General features: G+C 39.8%; 1 protein-coding gene across 5 annotated transcripts in view; it reads left to right on the top strand.

Moving 5' to 3' along the window:
- The window catches only part of ADAMTS3 (ADAM metallopeptidase with thrombospondin type 1 motif 3), a 129,344-nt gene that overhangs the window by 71,465 nt on the left and 30,845 nt on the right, over window positions 1–27,034 (top strand). For all 5 annotated transcript variants that reach the window (XM_085222694.1, XM_085222695.1, XM_085222696.1 and 2 more), the window contains one exon: window positions 18,364–18,563. In XM_085222694.1, coding sequence (XP_085078820.1) covers window positions 18,364–18,563 — 200 coding nt within the window. The remainder of the gene's footprint in view (window positions 1–18,363; window positions 18,564–27,034) is intronic.

The following is a 27,034-nucleotide window of genomic DNA, read 5'->3' as shown; positions in this document are numbered from 1 at the left end:
CAGGCTATGCCAGGCTCCTGTTACACATTTATTGTTGCAATAACATGTTCCACATGTTTAAAAACAAATTCCTTTCACAGTATTTAAAACTAAGCAACTGTATATAAATGCATCACTCGCTTCATCGAAGCAAAGTGAACAGCCAAAGTAGTTAGATGACCAACAAAAGAAATGATGTAAGAGCCACATTAATGATGGGGAAATGATACATAAGGAAAAATTATGAAGAAAGGCTACTCCAAGAAGAATTTTGTTAGACTGTTATGATTAAGAAATTGGTTTGTTTGTTTCTTATTTTTGCTTTTCCTCTTTTCCATGCCACCTGCAGCATTTACAAATGCAGTTTACTACTTTTTTTTTTTTAATCTGGTAGGGAAGTTATTCTCTTGTTACTGGCTTCTTCTGTCACATTCGAGGCTTAAAGCTTCCACTGCCTGCAGTGACCTCAAGAGTGACCAGTGGGGGGTCTAAAATAGCAGTGGCTTTGAGTCTTGAAAGAGCTACCTTGTGTCCTTCATGGATGTGTCAGATTCACTGCCAAAGTGAATAGATTTACAAGAAAACCAAACATTTGACAGTTGAAATAGAACAGAATATATGCCACTTTGACTTTCACAGGTAGTATCAAGCAATCAGTAGCCAGCTGTCACTGCTTCAAAGAGATTTTAGTCCTGCTGATCTGTCCAGATTGTGGAGGAAATTTTAAAATCCCTATATACTAACTGTACATGTCCATGCTGATGTCACTTCTTACAGCAAATTAATCAGCAAAGCTAAATACTGAGAAAAACTAGATCTGAGCAAGATATTAATTAATTGCTGAGAGTATTGAAAACTGTATTTTAGAAACAAATGTGCCTTTTCTATTATTGAAGAATGGAGGGTGGTGAACTGACCATTAGTGGAGCATTTCTTCTCAAATGAGAAATGTGTTTGAAGAGGGTCATCTGTGGCATGCTGAAGGCAAAGCTGACAATGTTGTCCATTTTACTTGTTAAAAAATACCAGGGAAATTTCTGGAGCTAAAAAATATGTCATTTGTATGCAAATTCTGTGGTGATACACATGCAGATATTTGCAAAGTGTCACTGGATTTCTCTTTCTTTGAGCCATAGTTTTTTACTGCAGCTATCCATGTTTATGCTAATAGTTTGTGAAGACCTTTCCTCTACTCTCACATTTTGACTTCTGAGGGTTTTTTTAAGCCTTACTTTGAAGATTAGCTGTGACCAGAAGCTGACTGTGTGCTGGATGTGTTTCTGATTCTAGTGACTTGCAGACTACTAGGCCATTTAATGGATGTGACCTGCTTACAGTATCCCATACAAAACTGACAATCATGTTTGGGATGTGGAAATGGTTTTCCTCTGAGGCACATGACAGTTATGACTTCCAGTCCTACCCAAATCTCACTTTGAAATTTTTGATCCCTGGTACTGAGTGGTGTGTACATATGTTTATTGAAACTGTTTTGAGTTGGATAATCATCTTATGTTCACTTGAGACCATGGAGAACAGGCCCTAGTGCTCTGCTTTTTCCTTCCAGCCCATTTTTTTGGTCCAGATATGAGGCTTTGCTCTTTCTGTGCTTTTGAACAGCTGACAGAAGCTGGCTTGGATGCCTACGGGTAAAGATTCAAAACTGTGACTGAAATAATTTTGAAATCTTATTATGACAACTTGGTTAATGAACACCAGAGGCTATATTGCTTTTAAAGCAACTTGTCAAATATTGAAAATTCATAGTAGTAGTCAGCTCCTGAAAATAGCTCTGGTACTCTATGGTTGTTAATACAGAGCTCTTCAGTGTTCCTGTGAGAGTGTCTGACATTGAAAGTTACCCACTGTACTCTGTGCCCTCACTAGCTGAAAACTTTGGAAGTGGAGAACTGGCCACTCTGAGCTGTACAAGTGAAGAGAATCCTTACATGCCCAAACCTGCGTTTAATTCCAGTAGACCAGATATCTAAGCATGCATTTCAGTGGTGGGCTACTCTGCAAATTGCTGTGGACTTAATCTTTCCCATCTGGAAACAAAGCACGAGAGTCTCTAAGGATGCCTTTTGCATCCTTTTATGCACTGATGCGTCTGATGACAGTTCAAAATGTTTTTTTTTTCTTGTTATTTTTCATCTTCTGTTACAGTGGCGCTGAAAAAAACAGCTCATTCATGACAAAGTATGGCATTATGTGTAAATACACAGCCCTGATAGACTTGGTTAGATTGTCCCAGTAGCAAGTGAGGTTATGTTGTCTGTAGGTACGCCATGAGCTGTCACTCTGATGCACTGATAGAAGATGTAAGTGTTGTATAAAGTAGAAAGATAGTATTTTTGCCTGTACTGTGTATATGTAACATGATGTGTAACCTTCCTTTTTGATTGTATCCTGTATTTGATTGTTACCACAAGCGTAAGATATCAGTGAGATCTCTTAAATGGGCACAACCAAGTGTTTCTTTCATGTTAAAATCTGATAGAATGTTCTTGTGGTATTAAACTGTAACAGCTTTGATTTGTTAATGACCAGAGGCATAAATTCAACTTGTTCGACTAATTTGGAAGAAAAAGGTGTGTTTATTTCTTATTGCCTTATTAACAATATCCCAATTCTGGGAAAAATACTCTGGCTATGCAAAGGCAATGTATCTATCATCCCCTTCTGCTAATGTCTAGTTTCAGCTCTGCCAGATAATACCAACAACCTGCTTGCCATAGTCCAGTGTGCACTGGATTCTAGCCAAAAAGCATTCATCAGCTCCAAAGTTTACCTAGCAAGTCTACAAATATGTATTACCTCATTCTCTGATGAAGGAAATAAAAATGAACTACTCTTTTCTCTCTTAGGAACAATTGTTGCAAGATTTCTTGATTAATATATCTCTTCTTTAGTCAGAGCTTCTTTTATCGAGAGCAGGAATTGGTTGCTAAGCTTTTAAATGGGAGAGCTACTTTTCTGGAAGGTGGCTGGAAGGATCCCACTTCAGGAAGACAGGAGAACCTTCCTCCATCTGTAGCTCCTGAGTCTCTGTGACCAGGCACCATAGCTGTACTACTCTTCTAGGTTATTGTGATGAGCGAGCAGAGGAATACACTTTTTGTATGAATATAAAACAGTTAAAGTTTGTTGTTAGTCTCATTAATGTATTAACAGCCAGATAAAAATACAGAATTAACAATTTTACTACCATGTATAATTCAAATTCCCTTGCAAACGTTCTTCCCTTTCTGTGTGGTTTTCCTCCCCCTTGCTGTGCATTACTGCCCCAAGTTGCAGTGGTGTGTGTTCCTCACAGAGGCTTCTGCTGCTCATGGTGGATTTTTTTTCCATGTTGGTCCTGTGCCCCCTTGGTGTTACTAGTGAAGGTTGTCAAGCAGTCTATTTCTAACTCCTTATGGGGCCACAGATAGCATTATCCCATGATGGCTTAGATTTTTTTTAGCTTTTTGCTGTACATAGCATAACTTTTTATGGCAATATCGAAAAGTGGAAGCTAAAGCTGAAAAAAATAATACTTTAATCATCAGTCTAGTAGACAACTTTGCTCTTGCTGTCAGATGAATCAGACAGTGGTCATCCATTGATGGGCAATGCGTTGTTACAGCTAAAACCAAGCTAAAAATAAGGTCAGGAGCAGATGAGCCAGGGCAAGGCCAGACAAGTCCTGAGTCCCACGTTAAGCTAATGCAAAGCTGTGATCTGGTATTAGTGGTGGTAAGGCAAGGTGCTAATGTATTCCTTAGGCTATGGGATTATACAGAAAGTAGGATGTGGATTTTTTCTGTTACTTCTCTTCTTTGTTACAGTAGTAGATATGGGGAGTGTATTTACTGCGATTTTAAGCTTCTGATTGCCAAAGTAAAAGCCAATATTCCTTGAGCAAAGACTGGTAGCATGTTCAAAATGAGTTCAGTTTGATTCTGGGACTTGTCATCTTTTTGACAACAATTCATTAAACCTAGGATAACTGAGTAGACTTGTATTTCAAGTCTCAATGCACCTGTGGTGCTTTTTTCTTTTTCTTTTCTTTTTTCTTTTATTTTCTTCTTTTTTTCTTCCAAGTATGAGAACTTGAAAAGTGCCTTGTGTGAATCTTTGTGGTATTTCTTACAGCAGATTCAGAGTGGTGACAGCTGTTTTTACTTAAAGCTGTAAAACGTATTGAAGGAGTTTCCAGCATGCGTAAATACCAAACCAGTTTATATCATGTCAGGACTATGGAAGGAAGGTCTTTTGAGAAATGATCTCATAGGCATTCTTTGTTGTAGATCTGGCACATGCTGTGGGCTTCATTCTTTTCTAAAAACAACTCCTGTCTTTAAAGTTGGCATGCCTCAGATAAATGCCTTCTGCTTGCTTTATGTTAACCAGACTCACTCTTGCTTGGGAAGTTAAAGGCAGTAGATTGAGGCAGTATCTCTTACATCCAATTATTTACGATAGTGCTGTGCCTGCTAACACCCCTCACCCATATATACTTTCTGGCTGCATCTAATCTTGGTGTGATTGTATGTGTTACAACCTCAGGATGACATTTTCTTTCCAGCAACACTCATACATATCTTTGAATTTCTAGGACGTGGCAAGTTCGCAGGCAAATCTAAAATTACTTTCGGCGAGAATCATTTGCAGTGGGAACTAACTATCCTGTTAGTGTATCAAGTGTAAACTTGCCCTAGGAGGCTTGCATTCTCCACTAGTGAGAGCTCTAGAACTGGAAGTTCCCCTTTTGTTTTTGGTATTACTAGTTTCTATTCATTGTATGGAAAAGGAGCAATTTAAAATTGGCCCAAACTCAGACGTACTTAATTATAGTTTCCTTAATTCCTTTTAAATTCTGGCTTTGTTTCGTGTACATTTGCTGTCAGATAAGGATAACCTACATTTCTAGCAAACCCTCATGCCAGGTAGGAAGGTGTTGACAAGCAAAGTATGGAGTAAAGTTCTAGCGGTTTGTATTGGAAAAGCTTATCCCAAGTTGGTTCTAAACATATTCAAATGTAGAGAGAGTTACGCCTTTGGAGGTTCTACATGACCTCCTAAGTGTGCTGCTGGCATCAATCTGTCATATAAACGTTTTTGCTGATGATGCATGGAAGGGAAGAGTTCTTGTTGTGTCAAAGCTGACACAGCAGAGTTAACAAGTAATATACTGCAGGAAATCTTCCAGCCTTCCCAGAATTCTGTAATTGGATTTACTAAGGTACCAGAGAAGCAAATATTTTATTAAATCAGTCAGCACTTTTCTCAAATCTTTTCTCTAACAATAAAGTAAGATAATGCTTGTATTTGTGGCCCATTGGGTTCATAAATTTAATGAATAATTCTGAAAAAAACTCAGAGATCAAATCCTGCCTTTAATTCACATTTGTTTCTAATTCCCTGAGCCACGGTCATTCTAAGGATCCAACTGAAGAGTTTATGTATAGAGCTGAGTCTCCAAGCTAAAATTCACTTCCTCATCTAGAGAAGGTGGAAGATAACCAGAGTTAATATGAATTCACAATGTTTTCTCTTCTTTTTTTTTTTCCTTTAATTCTTCAGTGTAGTTAATGTACTATGAAAATGAAGTTTTGCGTAAATCTACTGGCTGCTATTCTTATAGTGTACAGTATAGTTCCTCAAGACAAGAGGGCATTACTACCTTGCAAGTGCAAGCAGTTCTGCTGCAGGCTAGAAGGTCCTTCTTCCATTTTTGATGGTTTTTCTTTTTCCTAGATTCTGTTGCACTGTCCTCACTGAATTACCAGCACTCTAACAGTTAAGTCACTCACCAGATGACCATCTTTGGTCACAGTTGCTGCTTCCTCCTCAGTCCATCTTTAACACCAGTCAGGCACCTAATAAATAACCAGTACCAGCTTGAAAGGAAGCTCACTGACAACTGATGAAGAACAGAAACATTGTGGGGGATATGGGAGGATATTTCTCCAAAAATCCTCATTCTATCCCTGATACTCAAGGTAAAAAATTCATGCTCTCACTGAGATACCTGTTCAACAGGACATTTTAACCTTTCACTGCCCAAATCCTTCTTCCACACCATCCTTAGTGCCCTAAGAGCTCTAGAATTATGTATCACTCCATTTTCCTTAGAAAATGCTTCAGCATCTTTCTGTTTTGCTGATGTCTCCTCTCATCCATAGATGGAAATTCGATTTCCTGCCACATAATCTGATTGATGTTATCAATCTCAGAGCAGCTGCTTTCAGTATGTACTTCCCTTAAAGATTTGTTACTTCTGTTTCAAGAGGATAGAGTTGTGTTATTATTTTCCAGTTCCAGCTTGCTTTACAAGATGTAACATCTAGCAACAAATCTCGTTTATCCCATTCTTAAGCTCTCAGAGGTACAGCAGCACTTTGATACGTGTGTGATATATAACATTCAGCAAAAAAAAAAAAACTAACTGATGTATGCTGTTTTTTCTTTTTATTTTCCTATGCCTTCACTGTCTTGATATCTTCTGGTTAACTCATATTGAGTTTTTCTTCTTAATTCTCTAACTCATAAATGTCTTCAGTTAATATTTTAAACATTACATTGTTCAGTCTGTAAAAAGTTAGGTTTTCTGTAATTTCAGACCTCTTTCATGTTTGTGTTGTGTGACTAGCTTGTATTTTTTTTACCATCTTTTTTGCTACCCTCAGGTGTAGATCACTTTATGTAAACGTATTTACAATACCCTTGGCTCAGTGAGTGTTGGCGTGCAAATAAGTTCACATTCTTTTTAAGAAAGAAGTATTTTATAAACCTCAGAAGGAAATATATTCTATATTTAATCTAAAGCCATTTAGAAACTACGTTGTATGTTCAAGTGATGCAAGCATTCCCTTCTCTTTGAAGTTATGTATGTGTATTCATAATAGTAGATAGGTTTGGATAGGTGAGGATTTGACCTATCTCCCCCTTCCTTCAGAAGCAGCCCTAGAAAGAGGAAAAGACCCAAGGAAAAAATAAAAAAAATGGAACATGCAGCACTGCTTGCTCAAACAGTATGCCTAGTATCATGTGCTTCAGCAGGAACTGCATGACTTTCACTGGGTTTTTACTTCACTTTTGAATCTTAGGAAATTTCTGTCAAAAAAAGTAGCCTAGAGAAATTGTGTTTGGAGATCTAGGGCTATATTTACCACAGAGCTGCATTTACCATAGGGCTGCAGCCCTCACATGAGAGGCATGGCATTTTGGCTGTTTATCTCCATCTGGCTGTGCCAGTGAAAGAAATGGGGAACTATGTGCTCTTTTTGTTCTGTCTTGGTATAAAATCTGCTCATTTTAGAGCTTCACCACCTTGAGTAAAGAATATCTTCCTAACATCAAACCTAATGACCACTCTTTTAGTTTAAAGCCATTCTTCCTTGTGTGCAGATCTCCAGTACAAACAATATGACTGTAGATGACTGTAGACACTTTCATGTTGAGCATTGCAAACCCTTTTTTAAAAGTCCGCGCCTTGGTGGTCCCACAGGAGCTCTGTTTTCTTCAGTATCCTCTGCTGTACATCTTGTTGCCTCTGAGACTCTGCATCTGTCATTCATGCACAAATCAACCTCCCATGAAGAAAAAGCCTAGTGTTTTTCCAAGGCCTTTCAGCACCTCTTCCTTCTTCTACCCACATTTGGTGTGGTGTTGACAGCAGCTCAATGAATTAGGAAACACTCAAATCTCACCCATGTACCTTCTTAGCCTGAGGAACTGAAGGTGCCTAGCAATTATTACCACTTCATGTTAATTTGATAGGACTTTAAAAAGCGAGCTGAATACCTAGCTGCCACTGCAAGTCATTCTGGTACTTTTGAAAATCTGACTGAATTGTATGATTCAGAACTAACTGAACACAATACCTATTTTCCATTGATTTTGTTTGGTAGTGAACAGAGCAGCATAACTGGGAGTCATACCCAGGTAATTTTCTGATAGCTTGGTTTTCTACTATGCCTTTTTCTGGTCTTTTCCTATGAATTCATAGTAGTCTTCAGGAAAGAGGGGGAAAGACTTGTGGTTTTTCTGTGGGTTTTGGGATATTGTTGGTAGGTTGGTTGCCTGTTTGTTTGTTTTTGTTTATTTGTTTTGTTTTGTTTGTTTGTTTTCTTGTTGCTCTAGCAATGTTTCTGTCTTTCTTGAAGAGAAGGTAAAATCTGATTCTCTCTTCTCTATATCTGCACTATGTTTCTGCAATATTAGAACTGGCTTTGTTTGTGTTACAAAAATGTCATCTATAATACTTATTGTGACATATTCATAGAATAATTGGAGGGGACCTTAAAGCCTGTCTAGCCCCAACCCCCTGCTGTGGGCTGGTTGCCACCCACTGCATCGGTCTACCTATGACCCCATCCAACCTGGCCTTGAGCACCTCCAGGACTGGGGCATCCACAGTCTCTCTGGGCAGCCTGTGCCAGCGCCTTGCCCTCTGAGCGAAAAATTTCTTCCTAACATCTAACCTAATCTCCACTTTTTTAGTCTAAAGCCATTCCCCTTTGTTCTGTCACTATGAGATCATGTAAAAAGTTGGTCCCCCCTTCTGCTTATTGAGCTCCTGACAAGAACTGGAAGGCAGCAGTGAGGTTTCCCCGCAACCGTCTCTTCTCCAAGCTAAACAATGCCAACTCACTCAACCTTTCTTGATAGAATAGGTGCTTCAGCACTCTGAGCATTTTTGTGGCCCAATTCTGGTTCTGCTCCAGCAGTGCTGTATTCTTGTTATGCAGGCTGTCCCAGACCTGAACTCAGTACTCTAGGTGAGGGTTCAGCCTGCTGCCACCCCTCTGTTGATGCAGCTCAGGATACTGTTGGCCTTCTGGGCTGCAAGCACATATTGCTGGCTCATGTTCAGCTTTCTGTCCATCAGGACCTGCAAGTCCTTCTTCACAGGGCTGCTCTCAATGAATTCTTATCCTAGACTGTACTCATGCTTGGGATTGCCTTGACCCAAGTGCAACATCTTCTGCTTTGTTCTCTTGTGCCCACTTTTTGAGCATGTCCGGAACTCTCTGAATGGTGTCCCTCCCTTCTATTGTATCAGCTGCACCATGCAGCTTGTTGTCATCAGCAAACTTGCTGAGAGTACACTTGATACCACACTCTACATCACTGATAAAGATGATGAAGAGCACCAGTCCCATGATGGTCTCCTTGGGGACACCACTCATGACTGGCCTCCACCTGGGCATAGAGCCATTGACCTCAACCCTCTGACTGTGATCACTCAACCAATTCTTTATCCACTGAATAGTCCACTCTTCAAGTCCATATTTCTCCAATCTAGAGATAAGAATGTCAGCAGAGATAAGGATATTGCACAGAGACGCTATGTAGGGTGTGCACTTGCTTCTACAAGCACATAACAGTAGTTCCCTTAATATACAGTGAAACATGGGGTGAAAGCATGTATCATTGTAACTTTTTTCACCTGACTTTTTTGGTAAGGCTTGTTTCACATACGAACTTGTCCTTTTGTTCAGACCTCAGAAACAAAGAAGCAGAAACTGGCAACAGTTAAGCAGTGAAGAGTAGCAACGAACTTCCATACACATTCCATCAAAGACAATAACAATATTAAGAGTTTGGCTCTTAGTCAAGTTTCTAAGTTCCAGTATATGCGTTTGTGTGGGAGTGGGGGAAATTCAAGGCAGTGATGCTTAAGCAAGGAACAGGCTCTTTGCATGTGAAGTGTATGGTTGTGGTCCTGTTAGGAAGTCATTCTGATACTGCTGGTATAATAGGCAATTTCATGAAATTGTTGAAGAAAAGGTAACGGAGAATAATTAACATCATGGACTGTTTTGGAAGGGCCTAATAAATTAAAGCACACAACTTTCAGCACATCCTAGAATCTAATGAGAACATCCTGTCATAATATTTTCCACATGACAGTCTGGGTGGTTTCTATTGCAAGCACTGATCCTTCCTAATTGGGCTGTAGCAGAGCCACAAAAAAAATTACATATATGCAGTTCCTGGGAAAATAAATTGGAGGACTGGTTTCGAAATCTTCATAGTAATTCTTCAGCAAAAGCTTCAAAGAAGCCAACAAGTGTTCTTGTACTCCTGCTGAAATCTGTGGCAGCCAGCTGCTGAAGAACTTGGCCATCAGCTCCTGATAGCTGTGATATATCTGAAGCACATATTGAGGCCTTAGGTAGTTCTTTCAAGATAGCTGGTAAAGAACAAACCAAGCAGCCAGCAATTTGTGTTACAGAACTGTTAAAACCCACTGTAATACTTGAAACTCTTTTAAAATGGAATGGGTCTTGTGTGCATTTAAATGAGCGCCAAGCTTTATATAAAGCATGTTGATGAGGACAATTGATGTACATGAAACATTGATAAAATCTGGTTAGAATATCAATCTTTGATTTTAATGGTCTTGAAACTACTGAACAGCTTTTTCATGCCAACTTTTTAGTATCTTGAGGACACTTATGTTTGAGTGCTATACAGATCCCATATTTTCAGCTGATTTTTTCAATGAACAATCCCTGTTTTTACCCTTATTGTCTTCTTGCATGTGTTGTTTAGAGATGCTGAAGGCCTACCCTTAGATTCAACTCTAAGAACTAAGAACTGTAGGTAACTGACTTCTCTGGAAGTGGTGCAAGCACATTACACCACTGCCTGGTCCTTGACAGCTAGGAATTACAAAGCTCGGCCAGAAGAGCTGCAGAATTGAATACCCTCATCAGCCATCTTGATGCAGCAATTACCTCTTGCAGTTTACTCTAGATGTGGTTTCTCTGTTGGATTCTATATTATGAAGAAAACTTCTCAAAAAGAGTGTACAGTTTATTGAGGGTATTTTCACTGTTTCCTTCACAAAGTTGCTTTACTTTTTCAGTCTGGTGTCTTGCAAAATGGGCAAGACTGCCTTCAAAGGTTTTAGGCATTATCTTTAGGGTGTAACAAAGCCACTGGTTTCATCAGCTGCATTTCTGAAGTGAGTCATCTTTTTCTCCAGGCCTTTCTTGCATTTGATTGTGAGAACAGCTTTCAGCTCATCTTTCTGAATTTCTCATATTGTTGTCCTGGATACAAATGCACTGAAGTTCATCAGAGAAAAATAATATAGTTGACTAAGCTCTAAAGCAGCCTGGAAGATTTAAACATTAAGACAAGAGGAAAAGGGGCAGAAAAAATCTAACCATGAATGGTAGCACAGGCTTTGAGAGCTGAAGAAAATACAGTTTCAAGAAATGATAACTAGGAGAGGAAGTGGTCATTGAATCATACTGTTCCAGTATATAATGGTTATTTAGTGCAACTATAGGAGTAACATGAGTTGGCTTGGTTTCCTTTCTTTGAAAATAGCATAATGGAAATTTTTAGTTACTACAGAATAGAGCTCTCGTTGAACTTTTTATATGTTACCATTCCTGTTAAGAAGAGATATACACTGATCTCAATTTGTTGCAAACTGATTTCACATTATGAATTTTTAATTCATTTTATTCAATTATTTTATTATTATTTCTCATTCATTATGAATTTCTGGAGCCTCCCAGGCTGTCCTGCCACAGAAATATTTTCAGGAAGAGGTTAGATTAAACAATCAAATACAATCAAATGTTTACTTTTCCTAAGTTTGTCAGTTGGTTTTAATATTTTGCCAAAAAGAAATTCAAGCTTATGGCTGACTCTGTGACATCATTCTGCTCCTAGAAAGTCTAAATGCGTGTCCTATATAACCTGTTGTGCAGCAGCAGCTTGGGTGCTGGGACGCAGTTCTCACGACTAGTGATGATCTCACACATCCAGGCTGACAGCTGTACCCATGTGCCCCAACATACACCTGACCTCCTCTGGCACCACTGCTTCGCCTTCCCTAAGCTGAGAACTTCATTTCCATGCCTGCAGGTTTCTGACTTCTCCATTCTAACTTTAATCGTTTTTCCTTTCTCTCCTTGGATCCAATCTCTGTCGATCACTGTTTTCATTTTTAGGATCCTCACTGCAATGCAAGTTTTCTCCTCTATTCATTTTCTTTTCCTTGTAAGAGCATTGCTGTTAATACAAGGCACTAAACTATGTGTGAGGTAGGTCACCGTAAGTCATTACAGTCCTGCACCACTGAATCTGTCCAACTTGAGATATGAGAGCATCGATGCAGGAAGAAACTGAGCCAGGCTTCTCTCCAGATAGTGGTCAGTGTTTGGGAGTGGAGCATGAATCACATCTTACTCTGCCACTGTTACGAGACATTTTCCTTTTGTGCACAAATGTAGTAGACCGCTTGTCTACTGGCTCAGACGTGTTGAGATGAGAGAAGTGCCTCCAAAGAGACACAGGAAAATGCATAAATCACTGCCCAACAGCACAACAGCAGCTGCTGTATCGATTCAGCAGATTTAGATGAATGCGGAGCTCATCCCTGAGTCTGACGTCCTGGAGAGGTGTTTTCAGAGCCAGGTGTGGATTTGAGTAAATGAGGACCTTGGTAGGCAAGTTCATTAATGTAGTTATACTGCATTAATCTCTGCCTTGCACTTGCAGAGGTAATTCTTCAGGACTGCTTTTTTTCTTACTTGCTGACTTTTCTTTGGCACAAGGGAAACAGTCAGGGACCAAATGAGACTCCAAGTTGTAGCCACCTAATTGTGAAGAAAACTCTGTTAGTGCTGCTGAAGAGCATGCTCCTGCCTTCTTTTCCTTGCCTCAACTAGACAAGCAAGCAAGAGGTCTCTAGTACTGATTCTGAATGAGTACAGTGTCGATGTATCACACTTGGTTCAATTTTGCCAGGTGAAATGTACGTGAAGAAAAGGTGCAATACCCAGTAATATATTGTTTTTTCTTAAGTAAGTGGGTATATATGAGGAACAGACGAACATAGATATATAAAAAAAACACTGCTGATTTCAGTGGCATTGCCAGGCAGTGCAAGCATCAGAGGAATCATCCCATGTATTTTAATGTATAAAATATTATAAGAATCTTTTATGTGAGAAATGCTTAGGGTTTTCTTTAAGTATGCAGAGGTTTAACTGATGATACCATTTACTAAATTAGACTTGGGCAGAGCATAGCTTTATTTAACATAGTAGGGAATGAGCTATAATTTCATTATTTTAAATTATTTTCTAGGAAAAGCAGAATAGATACTTCTTGCAACCCGGAAGGACGTGTTTTTTATATAAGAAAGTATTCAGGAGGGATACATTTATGCCTCATTTTTTATGTAGGTGTTTATATGAAATGTTTGGTGTTTCTGAAAAAGGATTTGGAACAGAGGCAGACTGTATTGGTGTGCAAAGGGGTTCTGGCTTTCTGAATACACACATCTGGGTTCACAGGGAGACTCTGAGGTATATGCGTACTTGACAGAAATGTACTGTCTGATTCCAGCAGCATGGTTCCAAGTCTCTAGAGGTGGCACAAGGCAAGGCTAGCAGCCGCGGTTTTCAGCAAAATACGATGACAAAGCATGTGGGGGAGATTTCCTTTTGGTGTGTCTTTTCCATTTCCACTACTTCATTTGCTTCATGAGCAAAACTCCTCCTGCCTTTCCTTGGCAGAGGAACCCCAGCTGGACTGGAAGAAGGTGTCATTCTTTGTTCTCCTTATTTTTGCTACATGATGCATGAGACAGGCTGTGATGCGTCCTGTGGAAAAAAATAAAATAAGAATACATGTCTGCACATGTGTCTACAATCTCATATGTTCTGTCCTACTACCCACATGTTTACATAACCACTTCACTTGATGAAAGAGCATGGACTAATTTCTTCCTGATGGGTAAAATCATGAAGTAAAAGATGCAGATGACTAGCAAAATAAAAAAGGAAGAGATAACAAACCAGCTAATTCCAGAATGAGATTAGGGAGGATTAGTCTGTCTAGCACAAATCTGCAAACAAACAAGTTTGTTTCCTATGTGTATAGCAAAGAATTGCCATCCAGCAACAGTTCTGTTTGCTGTGTTAGACAATGCCAATAGGCTTTGCAGATCAGTCTGTAGAGGACCTTTGTCTTCAGATCGTTAATTTAAATAATTTATTTCACTAAGAGTTCCTGTGATCTCTTTCCACTCACAATAAGTGAGTCCTTCCTCCAACTTCAGGAGTTTTATTAGGAAAGATTGATTTTTATATTAAATGATGACAGCAGCTCCAAAATGCCAGTAAAGGAAGTTCCAAAGGCCATTTCTGTGTCACTCCCCTGTTAAATCTACAGGGCTAACTATGTGGAAACAGTTCATCTCAATGCCAAAGTCACCCTCATGTTTAGATATCTGCGGATTATGTGCTCCCTGCGGTGTTGATGCACGGTAGAGTTACTCCTCCCTCGAAGACCTCAGGTTTTCCAAAACCTTGAATCAACATGAAAAGATTTTTTTTTTTTTTTTTGAATGCAGATTTTCTTTATTGCTCATTACACTCCAGGCCTGAATTCACACATAAACATGTACATTTCCTAACCATTTCCTAGAGAGCACTAGAGGCTTAGCAGTGCTTTGCATCCTGAGTTACAGTAGCATGTAGTGCTACCATTAAGTATCACACATTTACTAATGCTGCAGATATCTGTCAGTCTCTAAAATTCAGCAGACTTGTGCAGATATACCTGGGGGCAGAATTTGAGCTGAAGAAAACCATTCACGTATCTTTTGGTTTTAGGGAGAGGGAGAGTAGGAATGAAAAAGATCATTGTGTTTGCTATTTATTGCAGTATAGTGGGGAGTTCTGTGAAAGCATTGCAGTATCACAGTAAGCAATTTTATTTATGCACTAAGACTTTGTGCAGGAATTATTCAGACTGAACTCTGCCTTTAAGTTACTAGTACCCATTATTACCTATGGAATGAATTGAATGTGGAATGCTGGTCTCTTTCCTGGTTATAGCAATTGTATTGCAGTAAATAGCCTTCTGCTAAGATTTTTCCATGTGTCCTCTACCTGCAGTTTCCATAATGACGTATCACAATTTTTGCAAGGACTGTGAATGATAGGGGTTGTGGCCTTCTGAGAAATGGAGAAGCTCTCCACTGAGAGGAGGCGGGAGATTATTTTCACTATATCATTACTGTAATAGTTCTGTCATTAGTCTCAGTGGAAGCAATACAATGCGCAGACTGAGTGCAAATGACTTGAATAAACTTATTGTTTTCTATAGAGCAGTTTAGATACAAATACTTAATGTGTTTCACTCTGCATCCATATGCCTGGGAGTTTCCAAATTGCATGTTTGAATTTTGTATGTATAATACAGTGCTCTCATCTGAAAAGGGCACATCTGAGGACTCTTTCTGTGCTACTCAGAAGGAATGTCTACTGATCCTCCTTCTGTATGTCTCTACTACAGTTTTTTAGAATTAGCCAATATTAATGATAACAAATTGTGGTAAAACATTTCACGTTGACGGAGGTATTAGGAACAGGCTTTAATCCCATGGAAAGCTTCACTGACTCTTAAGAGCTCTTCTAAAATTTCCACAAGTGAACTAGCACTTAGCTGAATCATGGAGAACAGAGTGAAGAGATTTAATGACTGATTTCTGGGAACATAGGCATCTCCTCACTTTGCATTGCTCTCTCGTTTGTCCCGTCGTCGTATTCTAAGTATTTAGCAATAGATGGAGATTGCAGTGTTTGTGAACACAGAGCTTACTGTGTGTGGACTGATTTTGTATATGGTTGTTTGACTCTGAAGTCACTGGAGTGATAAACCATGGAAACTAGACAAACAAGAGAACAGATGAATCTCTGCTCTTACCCTGGATTCTTGGGAGAGGGCATAGCAAATTATGGTGAGTGTTTAGGGAGACTTATCACAGAATCATAGAATATCCCAAGGTGGAAGGGACTGACAAGGACCATCAAGTCCAACTGCTGGTTCCACGTAGAAACACTCAAAATCCAAACCAGACATCTAAGAGAGTGGTCCAAACACTCCTTGAACTCTGGCAGCTTGGGCAGTGACCACTGCCCTAGAAAGCCTGTTCCATGCCCACCACCCTCTGGTGAAGAGCCTTTTCCAGTTTGGTTCCCAGCACAGACATGGGGAAAAGCAACACAGAGAATGCAGTTAATTAATTATTGGCTAATAAGTAGCTCAGATTAGCCTTTAAATTAATACTCTTTTTCCCATGTTAGCATTTCACTGTTAAGGAATGTTTTTATAGTGGCGGCAGAAGCAGTAGACAGAAAGTTAAAAACCAGTTAGCATACCAAAAAAAAAAAAAAAAAAAGGAAGAAGAAGAACTAGAGAGAGTGGATGCTGCTTAACATCCTGAAAAGTCTTGGTACATTTCATAGAATATGCTGCATGATAGAGTGAGTGAAATGGTGTTTGCTTGTTTGTTAGCCCAGTTTGGGGAAGAGTTGGGTTTTCCATGCAAAGAAACAAACAAGATGCATTTCAGGAAAGCAGGATGCTCAATGCTTGAAAATGTTTCTGATACTTGTGGTGTTTTTTTCCCAAATCTTGTCCAAGAACAGCCACTATATTTCTTCCTAGAATGAGTTTACTTTTTCTTGCTTTGTTGGGATTACACACTTGAAAAAATTCTGTGAGTACATGTATGGAAAATAGTGGCATATTAAGTGCACCTTCTGTTTGCAGGAAGTGGCTACATATTAGAGAAGTGAGAAAAAAGAAGTCCTCTCTGACTCCTCCTGCCCACTCACATGCACACAGTGAAAGAGATTTTCCTCTTATTTGAACCACAAAACCACTCATTTAATAGGGGGAGTGACAGCCAAACCAAAGGTTCTACACAGAGCAGATAGTTGGTTCTTTCTGAACCGATCTCAAGCTATTCCATTCATGCCGTGGGTGTAGTGATATGATGACATTGCTGGTATATTTCCATTGGACAGTGTGCTCGGCAGCTTTGCCAGCTGTAGCAATTTTTAGAATTGGAGCTTGTCTATGAATTTCCCACTTGTGTGCTATCACAGGGTTTGCATTCTTGAGAGTGAGAGGACTTGCGGTTGAATTGTAAAGCTGTTTGCAGACCTGGTCTCTCACCCACAGTGACAGGCTAAGCTTCTAAAAACAACTGGGGACAACCTTTCCATTTGATGTGGAGTTTGGGAGAGTTATTTATGTGTTACTGTGAACCACTGTGGTACCAAGGAGGGAGAGGTTTTCCAGTTAATTGAGCTGGTTGTTGAATCTGCTCTGGATGAATTACAGCATGGCCATCCAGCACATTTTGCAAAATTGGCCCTAGTCCTACTGTTTTTCCATGAGCATAGCTTACATCCAGTTTACTGTGAGTCTTCACTAAAATATGTGAAGGACAAATTCATTTACTTGCAACCTTGGCTTTTATTACCTCCTATGTGGAGAAATAGGGCTTGAAAGCTGTGCCATCATTTGAGGAAATGTACCTTTTTGATACAAGTCTGTTTCAGACTTGGACATCAGTGGAGAGCAAGACTGTACTCTTTTCTGACCTTCTGAAGCTGGTTGCTTTTGCTGGGTCCACAGAGCAGGAAGAGCTCTGTGTATTTAAGGACTGTATTGTCTATTTTTCCTGAATGGAAGAGTTAAGGAAATGGGCATGCTCCTGTCTCTGTCATAGAGCCAGAGACTTAAGAGCAGTCCTATTCCTAGTGAGGACTGCAGTACTTAGCTGAAGATTTGCAGTGTAAGATGTTCCAAAAAGGCCTGTTCACTGTTGTTTATTGCTTAGAGCCAGTTGATGTGTTGGCTTGGATTTTGGAAGAATTAAATAGCCTACAGCTGTTACTTTTTCCTGTCAAAATTCTATGATAATGTTTTGCTTTACTGTTCTAAGAGGAAGAGATGGTTTTTAAGTCATTTCAGATATGGGCTACTAAATACATCCTCTTAAAAGCCAATTCAAAATAGTTTATTATAACTCTGCCCGTTGACCTATGTCCTCATTGGATTATTCCAGTATTTCGCGATATTCATAGGGTAGGATATTTAAACATCTGTATTTTAAACAGAGAACTCTTATGAAATGTAAGAGGAATTGCCTCGCTGTTCCAGTGGTTGTGTACAAGGGCACTAAAGCCACAAGTTGAACATTGCACAGCATCCCACAACCCATGTCTGTGGCACTCTGCAACTATGCCTTGTGCTGTAAAAAGAAGGGAGGAAATTCTGGATGAGGAAGAGAAGTATTTGGTCTAACTTGTACTTAAGGATGATTTTTATTTTATAAGAACCACATAGTAAAGTACAGAACCATATGGTGAATTATATTTTTCAGTGGGTATCTGATGACTTCCTCCACTCTTATGCCTTTAGAATATCTAAATCTTTTTTCTTCCTAGTTTCTGTTTTATTTTATCCAAAGAAATGTTGACTATACAGCTGAAGATGTTATGCGGGGGGATGTTTCTGAAGTGGAATTGGAGTAGATGTTTATATCTTACTGTTTCATTGTAGAATCTCTTCTTGGGGGCCTTGGAGACCTGAGTTCCCTGTACAGCAGTGTAGAACAGCAACTGAATGAAACCCTGAGGCGACGCAGGCACACAGGAGATGACGACTACAACATTGAGGTGCTGCTAGGTGTGGACGACTCTGTCGTCCGGTTCCATGGCAAAGAACATGTTCAAAACTACCTCCTCACCCTCATGAACATAGTGAGTATCTTCCATAGCATTGTGCTGTTTTGCTTTAAAAATGTTAAAGGTTTCTGTAAACTCTTGCAGCAGTACCTAGGAGATCATGATTGATACAAATACAAAGATGATAATTTTGTCTGCTTTTGGGTTTGCTTCTTTATTTTCAAGGTGCTCACTCCTTCAACTGATCTTTTTCATAATGGTATTCTAGGATATATTCTAAGGTAATTCCAAGAATTTACTGTCCTTCACCCTCAGTGAAGGTACTGTGCTTCATACATCTCACAGAGCTTCATAGAATAATTCTGTTAGCCCATGTGCTCATGACTGTTCTTGCATGTGGATGCTCTTGAAATAAAAGCCTGCAAGATACTGTGAGTTTGGGAAAGCAAAGGCTTTCTCACAGAGCACTGCGGGACGTGAGCTTCCACCAAGTATCCATTGGATGTGTAACATGCTGTGTCACATTCTCCTTCCTTGATAAAATGTGATTATACAGAACTAAAGAGGACAGGGTGGGGTTATTAGCAGTCCTGTTGATGCTTTGGGCAGATGAGGTTTATTTAAAAACAAAGGAGGGCCTTTTTTTCCACAATCTGCATTGTAAAAATGGAAACACACCTGTATTCCCCAATCTCAAATTCGAAAAACAGAAAAATGTCCAGATAGTTGAAAAATGCTGGACGTTGTCCCTTATGTTCAAGGATAGAATTGTTATTCCTGACAAATGGCTTTTGGTTGATAGATGCTCTGTTTATTATGTGAGGTCATATGGGCTGAAGTTCCCGGGTTGTTAAGTGCTCTTGGAAGTTATTCATGATAGTGAGTGACCTGGTAGTCTCCTGGCTTCTACAAGCTTAGTTAACTACTGTGATAGTTGTGTTATAAACAGAACAGTGGGATCTAGCAAGCAGTGCTGATCACTGCAAGGCAGCAGAGTATTGTCATGGGAGTGTCCTTTGTTGTTTTTCTCTCAGTCAGTCTCTTTCTCTGCTACTTGGCTAAACAAGAAGGTGTGAATATCCCCTATCACAACACAAGCTACAGATAACAGCAGATAGCATGATGTTTGTTCTGTAAATTAAATTCTATGGGAGCAAGCCAAGCAGGTTTGTTAGGAGTGCTTAGCAATTCTGAGAAATTTTATTTCTGTTCCTTTTGCACAAGCAGAGGAAAGTGGGAGAACTGGGGCAGTCACAGCATGCATTTGTGCTCCATTTCTTCAGGAGGTGCCCTGGGGACTGGAGCCTTGGTATGCTGTAAGATTGCCTTTTGGAGGGGGGTTTGCTGAGAGAGACTATTAATGCAGGAAGATTATGCAAACTTTTTGTTTAAAAAAATCTACTCCTAGGTCTTTGCATAATTCCTAAATAATAAAAGATGTTAAACTGATAAAATTGGAATGTGTCAGCTTACACAGATAACTATATTAACAGTGCAGTTGCTTCTGCCAATAGTGCCAGTTCAAAAAGTAGCAGTGTAAACTTACAAAACTGTTTTCCTGTTTGAGATTTTGAAGTTATTTTACCTTTAACTCTCCTGTTGACTCAAATTCAACAAAGCTATAGCAAAAGTGTATTTCTCAGACAAGTTGCCATTGGTTTCAAGGGAGTTTTGCCTGAAAGGCCTGAATGAGGACCTCAGGACAGGAGTCTGATTTTACTTTCCTTATATAGTGAAAGATTCTAGCTGAAAAACAGTGGGAAGAAGTATGTAAACTTGAAACATTCTTGACAGCTCCTAACATCTGTTTCTGAGGTTAAAGAAAAAGCATGCAGAATGAAGAAGCACCCTAAATCATAGAATCATAGAATGGTTTGAATTGGAAGGGATCTTTAAGATCATCTAGTTCCAGCCCTCCTGTGGTAGGCAGGGACACCTCCTCTAGACCAGGTTGCTCAAAGCCCCATCCAGCCTGGCCTTGAATGCTTCCAGGGAGGGAGCATTCACAACCTCATTGGGCAACTTATTCCAGTGTCTCACCACCCTCACAGTAAAGAATTTCTTCCTAATATCTAGTTTAAATATACCCTCTTCCAGTTTAAAACCATTTCCCCTTGTCCTATCACTACGTTCCCTTATAAAAAGTCCCTGCCCAGCTCTTCTGTAGGTCTCCTTCAGGTACTGGAAGGCCACTATAAGGTCTCTTTGGAGCCTTCTCTTCTCCAGGCTGAAGAGCCCCAGCTGTCTCAGCCTATCCTCATAGGGGAGATGCTCCAGCTCTCTGATAATCTTCATGGCACTCCTCTGGACCTGCTTCAATAACTCCATGTCCTTCTTGTGTTGGGGGCTCCAGAACTGGACACAGTACTCCTGATGGGGTCTCACAAGGGCAAAGTAGAGGGGCAGAATCACCTCCCTCGACCTGCTGGTCACACTTCTCTTGATGCAACCCGGGATACAGTTGGCTTTCTGGGCTGCAGAAAATAAAGACGAGGTGATTGGTGGTAACCAGCATGGCTTAAGCAAGGATAAGTCATCGAATCATAGAAAATATAAATACCAAATGGTACTTTTCAGCTACCCTCTAGCTGTAGCTATTCCTTAAGTGATGTGACAATATCTACAGAAACTGCAAAGAAACTGTAAAGAAACAAACTTGTAGAATTCTTTTATCATACCTCCTGAAGAAATTAGAGGGTTAGCAATTATTTTGTGTCTAGATATACATAGATCACTCCAAAAGTAATGCCTATTTATTTCCACAGAAATTTCAATAGATGGATGCAAAGAGCACAGTAATAGTATTTGACAGAGCACATTCTCGGCTACAAAACACTACTTTTCCACACAGTCACCAGCACTGGCTGTGCATTTTTGCCACTGATGAGCAAGAGTCTGCATGAAGCACTCATACAAATCAGAACCAGTGTAGGTGACCCACTGCCACTGTTGCCACTGATGAAATGCACCATCCACCATCTCACTGTGCTCACATCCATTGTGAGCCATTTTTTCTGCATGGAGGAATTCAGTGATGCCCCTTTGCTTCATACACACTTCCACCATTCTGTCAGACTGCCCCTCTGCTGCCATTTGTCCCATGGCAACAAAATGTAATGAAATATTGTCAAGAAGGTTCAACCTCTACTGCCATACCACCAATATCTGCCTATGACGTCATGGGCCAGCATCATTAAATAGGAGGCATTATGATATTACTTTTCTCCCATGCCTTCTCCCTTTGGTCCAAGCTTTGATCCTTGTGACTTGTATTGTAACATGTCCTGCCCAAAGCACTTCAAGAACGCCCATTTAGTGCATGCTGTGCAATGGTTGCATCACACTGCTACTGAGATGGAGAGCTGAGGCTGAAAATGTGACCTGTTGTGTCTCGGACTAAAGGTGAGTTGCAGTGTCTAGATAATGTCTCTTGGTTTCCTTGGTAAGCTCTTCAGTTACCTAAGTAAACTGTCTCTTCATAATGAACTGTGTTTCCAACAATATGTGACCAGATGTACTGCTTAAGGAACAGAGATCTATACATAACAGGAGGGAAGCATAGAGCTAGGATTGGAGTGCACCTATAGTTATGGTCTCTTTGTTTTAAGATGCCATTTACCTTTCAGATGCTCAGAGCCATGTCCATTAAAAAAAAAAAATTCAGCACCATGCACCTGTCACAATCTCATCTCAGTTTCCAACTGCACAAACACTCTGAGCATGTTTGAAGTTCCATCTACCTGTTGAGCTTCCAAAATGAGGATGAGCAATCTAAAAATGCAATCTGTAGAATTTGGCCGGAAAAAATCTTGATATGAGTTTAAACCAACTGATATCTTTAACAGCATCGCTCTGTGTAAAATTATAACAACTCTGCTATAAATCTAGAATAAGAAACTCCAGACGTAACACACACATTGTAACAGAAAAACGGAATTCAGTCTGCTAAGTTTACAACCTGAAGCATTGTTCAGTCTTGTCGCGTTTCCTACTGTTTCTGTAATTGGGAGCTTAATTTTTTTAGTACTATTTCAGTAGGCCTGGGGAGTCGCTCTCTAACAGTAAGTGAATGGATGCTGTAGAATCTTGGTTTGATGAAAAGGATCTGTTGAGTAATGTCTGTGCATTTGGTTTTGGAGCCCAAAGCATTTAATCATAACTTCCTCCATTCCTCTGACATGCACACAGGAGGCTTTTGACTCTGGTGTGTTAGGAAGCTGAGTGTGAAGATCTTTGAGGAGAAACAAGCCATTGAACCTGGGCTGCTTTGTGGATCAGGGATGAGACAGGAATAAATCAACAGCAGGACTTCGGTGGCTGCAAATGCATGTCTAGTAACTGTGTATCTTTGTTGTTACTAGAAGTTTCTTTTTTAGACTTGAGGGAATTAGAAAGCACACCAGCAGGTAGTTGCTTATTCCTAGATCATCAGCCATTAAGACTGCAGCTGTTGGCAGCCTAATGCACTGCTGACATCAGCAGACACCGTTTGGCCTGGCTGAACTTGACTGATGCAGAAATGAACCTGACTTTTGAGTTCTGATTTAGGTTTAGATCTAGTGGTGTGAGGATTCAAGATCTGAACTTAGCATATCTCAACTTTCACTCTTCTTAACAATGGAAGGAGAAAAGCAACTTGTGATGTTCCTAGCATTCCTAGGGATTTTTGCAAGGCTGATGCTAATTCACTAAGCCTAGCTTGCTTCCCCAAGTAAGGAAGTTATAAGTCGTTTTGCCACGTGTAATGCACTTAGATCCAGGTTAGCTTAAAAATAACTAATATACATAGACATCATAGGCAATTCTATTTTGCTCAAGTGCAAAAAAAGCAGTATAAATCACACTCAATCCTGTGCTACAACTGGTTATCCTGGGTACAGTGCCATGGTGACACAACTGCACAGCTCTCAGTGCCAAAGCTGTCTGGCTTGCTGAGAGCTAAGGATTGCATGTTCATGTGATGTCATTGGGAGCTCTGGAGCTAGAGGTTGAGCTTCAGCTAAATAAATGCCTGAAATGTTTCCCCTTATTCAGTATTTACATGTTCTCTTAGCTTTGGGAACAGGGATGCATCAGAGATGTGTATTAAACAGCTGTTAAGGGGCAGAGCTGGAAATCAGAAGCCCAGATGAGCCCATCTACTCCCAGATAATAAAATTTAGTGTCGTCCCTAGTTGGTAGGTAAAGCTATAGCCTTATCTCACAGCACTTATACTGGAGTCACATACAGCTTCTTTCCAGAAGGGCTGATGACTAAAACAACCCACTGGAGAGAATGTAATTACCTAGGAGCTGTTTCTGGTAACTCTGTGGCCTGCCTGGTGCTAGTCAATTTCAGCTGAATTCCTTGAGGTTACACAGTTGACGTTTTCCTGATCTTGCTGATACCAGAATCACAGAAGGGATCTACCAAGCCCTTCCGTTGCATTAGCACTGCTTCTGATCCCCAGTAGAGCAACCCTTGGTCACCCTGCAGAAATATAGTGGGAAACCACATAGAGCAAAGACTGACAGAAGGAAATGGGGTGCTGCAGGACTGAGAAGGTCTCAGCCTCCCCTTCCTTTCCTGTCTCTCTTCCTCCCTTTTTTCATTCTTCCATCCCGGTCATGCTCCAGAGCCAGGCAGTCCTTCAGTAACCAAGTGGGTCCCTCAGGAGCTAGACCCTGTCTTTATCACATGGCACTTTTCAGGGAAGAGAAGAATCAGTTTTTGCCATTTGTTTAATGTGTTATGGGAATGTGGCACTGGCAGTATATTGCAAGCTTCACAGTTTGCTCTACTTTTGTGTTATGTTGTCTCTCATAACTTGTATTTCCTCTCCTCCACACTACCTGAGAGAAACCTCAAATGATAAAAAGAGTTCTTTAAAGCACTGCATTCAATTTAGAAGAAGTTTGATTTTCAGCTAAGAAAAGAAGAGAGAAACATTCACGATCATTTTCAGCAACAGGTAACAAATGCACTTTTTAAAGCAGTCACTTAAAAAAAAGCTTGATGTTTTCAGCACTGTTTCCTTAGATTTGAGATACAGAGTCTCCTGTGACATTTGTTACTCACTTGATAGTTACTTAAGATGAAGTTTCCCTGAATTAAAATAACTGAGATCAGAAAGATAGGCACATAGGATACCAGGTAATACTGGGGGATTCTAAACAAGTTTGGGCTTGTCAGTATTTATGTCTTTCTATTTTTTTTCTTCTTGAGAATAAACCAAAATTAGCTAGTAGAGTGGTACTTCTGTGCATCATTCATTCTCAAATTGCAGACCAAATTCCAATTCTGACAATCACTGTCCACTGAGCACAGCAGCTTTGTGGATGTCACCTTTCTAAATAATAATTCTGCATTTTTGTCCATTAATCTAGAGAAAAAAATGTCCACATTTAATTTTATTTCTTGTGCAAAAAACATTTCAAGGAGGTGACTATCGAAGCTGCTTAGTGCTGAAGTTTACAGAAGCTTTATGATTCACCTCAGTAGGAAAAGACAGTGCCAGAAATGTCTACACCTTTATACCTGCAGTCTTTATCTCCATCAAAACTTTATCTCTCTGTTTGTTTTTTTTTTTTATAACGTGGATAGGACCACCGTGAATTTTAGTGTCTCTCATTCACTTCAACTAGAAGTGCATAGTAGGGCCCTAACACACTGAGATATCTGACTTTGTCTGTTTCTAACCTGATCATATGCTTGAATGTTACCAACATGGATGAAGGAGAAAAGGTAGATTGAGGCTCATTCTTCTGTGAGCTGTTCCACATGGAAATGAGAGCTAATGCTGGTGACTGAGTACAGTGTAAATTAGCAAGTCATCTGCAACATGTTTCCGTGTGGATCTGCTGGACTTTTCTTGCTAGCAGTATTTCAGAAATGTCAACTGCAGATTTTCCCTGATCAGTAACTTATGACTATGCTAAACTGCACAGAGCATTGATGCTGCTGAATAATGTGAGATAGGAGCTAAGGTAGTTTGAGCAAACATGGAAGCAAGAGAATATTTGAATCTAGAAGGTTTGAGATTCAAAATTATGCCTGAGAGTAAAAAAATAACCTTGATAGAAGACTTGCAAGGAATTGTTTTCTGAACATCAGCACAAACATGATTTTTGAGCAGTCTTCTCTTTCTGTTACCAGATAAGGGATCTTGAAATAAGCAGTCATTGAGCATTGTATTTAGAAGTTCTCATCTCCTCTGTGCCTTAATTCTGATTGTTGGCCCACCGGTGTTGTGGAAAAATTAACAAATGTGAAGTGTTATAAGCATGTCTTTGTTCTTTGCATGAATTAATGCAGAGCATTGCTGGCAGGAAATGAACTCCAGAAAACAATCTGTTGTATTGTTTTTTCTTTCCAAAATAAATCTTCACTGAAGAAGATTTCAGAATATTGGTCCTAAAAGCGTTTAGCTTTGCTAACAGTGGAACTGAAACATGGTGGAGTTGTGTGTTTTCTTAAACATCAATGGCTCCATCTACTGGGAGTACTTCCTCATACAGTACCGGTGCGAGGTGAAAGACCTCATCCATCAGGAGCTATAGGTCAATTACAGTGAAGATTGCTACTTCTTTTTAGATTTAATGGTATTTTACAACAACTAGGCTTTCCTGTCAAGATTTTAACAACATAATAGTCGTTACAAGACTTAAAAAACATGCAGTGGAAACAGGAAATGAGAAAAAAAAAAATGCAAAAAAAGCAGATTCAGATGACAGACACAGAAGCATACAAAGCTTTAAAAATTATTTTGAGGACATGTGTATAATCTTGCCAGAGAAGCCCAAACTGAGCACTGTTCCTACCAGTTCTTTTCCCCCTGCTGAGTGTTGTTCTGGGAGGCACAGCTGTATTGCAGAGCTACTTGTGACTGTTTGCAGCAGTCTCACTGCTGACAACTGGGCTACTGGTTGTGTGTTCAGCTGGGAGAGACAGCTTGTGTTCTCTCACTTGAAACTTTGAATTGTCATTTCCCAGCCTGGTTTTCTATGGAAAGCAGGCATTTTCGAGTTTCATTTTCTCACATTTCCATATCACAGCGAGTACTGAGGGATGTTCTTCATCAGCAAATAGCCTTTTCTGTAGATAGTGACAAAGATTGTAACTTACCTTGTTGTCTGTCAAGGTTATGGGTTGGGAGAGCTATTTCTATACTTTTTCCTATGTATTAGTTTGTCAGTTTTAATTTAATTTTGCCCTTAGCCTTTGATAAAGAGCTCATCACACTCCTTGCTTTTTAATCTAGTGGTTTGTACCTGTGGGTAGTCAGTAGATCAATAAGAGGCTGTATTTTCAAGCTATTCAATTTCTAGTGATGTGAACAGTACAGTGGATGATGTTATTCATCATTAGATTCTGAATTACTCAACTTTCCTGCTAATCAATAAACTGCAATTCCCCCTGCACAAGTCGGACATGGAAAAGTAAGTAGTTTTATCAAGGCAGAAAGTCCTTGAAGCTGTATTGCCCCCCAAGCCCAAGGAGAGTCAAATGAAACATTTGGTGTAAGGAGAGAGATTACTGTGACTGAGTAGAGGAAAATGTCAGCAGA

The sequence above is a fragment of the Meleagris gallopavo genome, chromosome 4 (genome assembly GCF_905368555.1).
Source record: "Meleagris gallopavo chromosome 4, MGAL_WU_HG_1.1, whole genome shotgun sequence".
NCBI lineage: Eukaryota > Metazoa > Chordata > Aves > Galliformes > Phasianidae > Meleagris > Meleagris gallopavo.
Note: the sequence above shows the minus strand (reverse complement) of the source record. Positions and strands in the feature narration are given on the sequence as shown.